The sequence below is a fragment of the Pinus tabuliformis genome, chromosome 7, assembly GCF_031772625.1.
Source record: "Pinus tabuliformis cultivar Carrire ecotype Pingquan chromosome 7, CPIR1, whole genome shotgun sequence".
Classification (NCBI taxonomy): Eukaryota; Viridiplantae; Streptophyta; class Pinopsida; order Pinales; family Pinaceae; genus Pinus; species Pinus tabuliformis.
In genome coordinates, this window is record NC_142293.1 from 1,648,039,702 (window position 1) to 1,648,043,908 (window position 4,207).

Genomic DNA, 4,207 nt, shown 5'->3' on the forward strand with positions numbered 1-4,207 from the left:
TCTCCAAAAGAAGACTTTGGATCTTCAAACCCTCACTGTACACAAGCCTCTTGGCTCATCGTCCCCCCGCATCAGTCCTTCCTCGGCAGCCAATATCACCGTCTTTCGAAAACAAAACGAGATAGAAAACATTTAAGCGGACGCGCTCAGCCTCTTCCTTTTAGTCCATATGACCCACATGCTCTCATTGACGTTCCTATCGCTTCAACTACCTCTCCTCAGGCCCTTAGAGCACAGATGCCCACACCTAAGTTAACATGACTTTCATCCTTTCATTGAATATCCAAGGTCTGGGGCCTGCTCCAAAATATCTGGCCCTTAAGGAACTTTTTCTTTCATTTCGTCCCTATATCATCCTTCTACAGGAAACTATGCATTCGGCTCCTCAAGTGATAAAATATTTCAGGAAGATGCTCCCTGATTGGCATATGGCAGCCACTGATGCTGTAGGCCTCTCGGGGGGTCTGGTGGCTCTATGGGACCCTCGATGGGTCAATGTAAAGGCATTTTCATGTTTTGTTGGCATCCTTCTTGCTGGTCATATCAGAGGTTTAAAGGGTCAAATTCATATATTAAATGTATATGCCCCATACAGAGATCGGGCATCCTTTTGGAATAACCTGATATCATCGGAGATTCTGGGACTTGTGTCTCTTGTCATTGCAGGGGATCTGAACTGTACCATTGGTCTGGATGAGGTATGGGGGAGGTCCAAAAAGGTTGATGCTATGGCTGAACAGATCAAAGATATTATTATCGACTTCAACCTTGTAGATATATTCCCTTCTATGATTGTTCCAACTTGGGACAATGGAAGATCAGGGGATGGGTATGTGGCGAAGAGGCTGGATCGCTTCCTCTTACATGAACAGTTAGTTGAGAGACTTGGGACCGTCCAATCAGATATTGTGAATAATTATATCTCGGACCATCGTCCCATTATCCTACACTGGAGGCAGGGGGACCTCAGATGTGGGATGTCATTTAAGTTTAATCGTGTGTGGTTGGAAGACCCAGATTTTAACAATCTTGTGCGGGAAGTCTGGAACCGAGTCAGGGAACAAGACATCTCTCCCATGAAGCATATCCTAGATAAGCTTCAGGCTCTTAAGGTGGAGGTAAAAGCATGGGAGAGGAGGAAACAAAGTCAAATGAACAAAGAGCTAAATGATATATTGGTGGAGCTAGATGCCATGCACCCACTAATGCTTGTGCATAATGTCCTGGTTGCTCTCAGGAATCATATACAATCTTTGGAACTTAAAAAGAAACATATTCTACTAATTAAAGAGTCTACTTGGTGCCTAAAGAGTAGGGCCATATGGATTCGGGAAGGGGATAGGAATACTAAATTCTTTCACAGATTTTCAAATCATAGAAGAAAGATCAACTCCATATGGGAGATTACTAATGTAGCTGGAAACCAGTCTTAAACGCCGAAGGACATCCGCAGAGCCACAATACTTCATTTTCAGAAGGCCTACTGTCACAGGGATTTTGACAGTGCTGAGGACCAAATTTGGGGGGTGGAATTATATCCCTCCATGTTTGATGAGGATGCAAACTCGGATCTATACAAAGTTGTCTCGGGGGAGGAAATCCTGGGGGTGCTTAAATCTTTTAAGGGGGACAAGAGCCCGGGACTAGATGGGTGGACGGTTGAACTTTTTACACACTTCTTTGACATTTTTCAGTAGGATCTTCTTGATATGGTGGAGGAATCGAGGACCAGGGGATATATTCACCCGCATATAAATTCTACATATATTGCTCTCATTCCGAAAAGGACTCCCTCTGATACTTTCTCGGATTATAGACCCATTTCACTTTGTAATCTTATATATAAGATTATTTCAAAAACTATTGCTAACATGATTAAGCATACTCTGTCAAAGTACATATCCCCTCAGCAGTTTGGGTTCTTGTAGAATAGACAAATTCATGATGCTGTGGTGATTGCCCAGGAATGCATACATTCGATTCATTCTAAAAAATTAAATGCTGCTATTATGAAGGTCGACTTACAGAAGGCATATGACTGCCTAGACTGGGGATACCTGAGGTTGGTACTTCATAAAATTAGTGTCTAGGCCAGATGTGCTGAGTGGATCATGGCTTGCGTCTCAAATGTTAGTTATGTTGTTGTTATTAATGGTTATCCCATAGATTTCTTTAGGGCCGGGAGGGGACTCAGACAAGGATGCTCACTTTCACCTTTATTATTCATATTGGCAATGGATGGGCTTAGTTTACATATCAAAAAAGCAGTGGCAGAGGGTCAGTTTCATGCACTGAACTTGGGAAGAGATATCAGAATTTCACATAGTTTTTTTGTTGATGATGTGCTCATCATGGGGATGCTCAACAGGTTTGCATGGCTGACACTATTTCATATTTTTGCAAAATTTGGGAATGCTACAAGACTGTACATGAATCTACAGAAGTCTATCATTCTACATGGCACGTGCGATATGGAGGTTATTGCATATATACATAGACTTTTTGGGGTGGCTTCTGATTTATTGTCGGGGGGCATGAAATATCTTGGCTATCATATTAAGCCTTGTAGTTATAAGGTAAATGATTGGATGTGGCTTGTGGACCGTTTTTACAAAAAAATTACTGGGTGGGAATTCAGATGTTTATCTTTGGGGGGTCGTATCACATTGACCCAATCGGTGATCACACAGTTGGGAGTATACTGGGCACATCTATATCATCTCCCTCACACCATTATTAAGTGTTTGAATCAGATTATGGCCAAATACATCTGGTCTGGTGCGACTAACAATACCAAACTCCACCTAGTTAAGCTGGACCATATCTCCCTTCCTAAACGACTGGGTGGCTGGGGGATATTGAATCTGAGGAGATTTGGATGGGCATTATTGCAGAAGTCATTATGGAGGGGTTTATTTGGGAATGGCATATGGGGCATGATCATAAGACATAAGTATCTAAAGGACCACGATTTTCTTGTCTGGATGCACAGAGGGCGTATTGGGATTGCATCGGGCTCGACCATTTGGCTCAGTTTCATAAAAATTAGTAAATGTTTTTTGCAGAATCTCGCTTGGAAACTGGGTTTTGGACATCGGATTATTATTGGAATGGATCACATACTAGGGACAAAAAGTGACAGTTGTATATCAAATGGATTTATACACAATATCAACAATCGTGGGATATTTTTTTGGAACCAGGTCATTACTGAATGGTAGGGTCAATGTCCAATATGGAAACAAGCGTGGGAACTGGGCTTCGACGAGCAGATGGCACGGGAGTGGGCGCAGATTAGTATTGGCATGAAACTTTTAGGAGTATGTTGTGAGGCAGATGGGGACCAGATTGCCTAGATAGGAAAGATGAAGGAAGGTGGCGTTGTGGTCGTTGATGTATATAACGCTCTCTGTCACCAGGAGGTCCACAACACTGAGGTATGTTGGTTCTACAAATTCTGGAAAACTAAAATCCCCATTAAGATCATTCTTTTTCTTTGGCTGGTTTGGAAAAACAAAAATCTAACATGGGAGAACCTTCAGAAGAGGAATTGGCAGGGGTCGGGGATTTGTGTACTATGCAGGAAAGCGGAGGAGGATAATGCCCATATTTTTCTAAAATTCCCTATGACTGTACAGGTTTGGAGTAATCTTGCTAGTTTCATTGGTTTCCCCTATAACCAATACGACAACATTACTGTATGCTTGAGTTGGTGGAGTAAACAAAATCCTACATGGCAGAACATCCCCCTTGTTCTTTTCTAGGAAATTTGGGCATGGCGTAACAAAATCATTTTTGAAAATTATAGGGATAATGATATGCATGTGATGGATCACATTATAAGATGGTATACATTTGGAAAACAACATGACACAGGGTCTAAGAAGATCATTCACAAAAAGACAGGCCCTAGGATGGAGTACCCGACTGGCTTTTTTGATGGTGCGGCTGATCCGGATTTAAATAGGAACGCAACAAATTACAGAGATAACCATAAACACAAAGATGCAACGGAAATAATACTTCATTTCATTAATGTAAAATACTGAAATATGCTTACAAACAAGAATGGAAATAAACCAGTTAGGGCGATGGTAGCTTATCTCTGAGAAGAGATGTGGCAGCTACATGCCTCTGAACTGCCTTACAATGAGGTTCAAGGGCCTTTTTATTATTGAACAATAAGAGCAAACCCTAAACAACCAAA

General features: G+C 41.7%; 1 protein-coding gene across 1 annotated transcript; it reads left to right on the forward strand.

Annotated features, from left to right (window-relative positions):
- The first annotated feature begins 257 nt into the window (after window positions 1-257).
- On the forward strand, window positions 258-1,433 carry LOC149254724 (uncharacterized). The gene has a single exon (XM_089454824.1). It carries the CDS (start codon window positions 258-260, stop codon window positions 1,431-1,433), a length of 1,176 nt encoding a protein of 391 aa, XP_089310950.1.
- The last annotated feature ends 2,774 nt before the right edge of the window (window positions 1,434-4,207 follow it).

What these genes read in the sequence shown, in the direction of transcription:
- LOC149254724 (XM_089454824.1), top strand. Translation starts at nt 258, where the DNA reads ATGACTTTCATCCTTTCATTGAATATCCAAGGTCTGGGGCCTGCTCCA.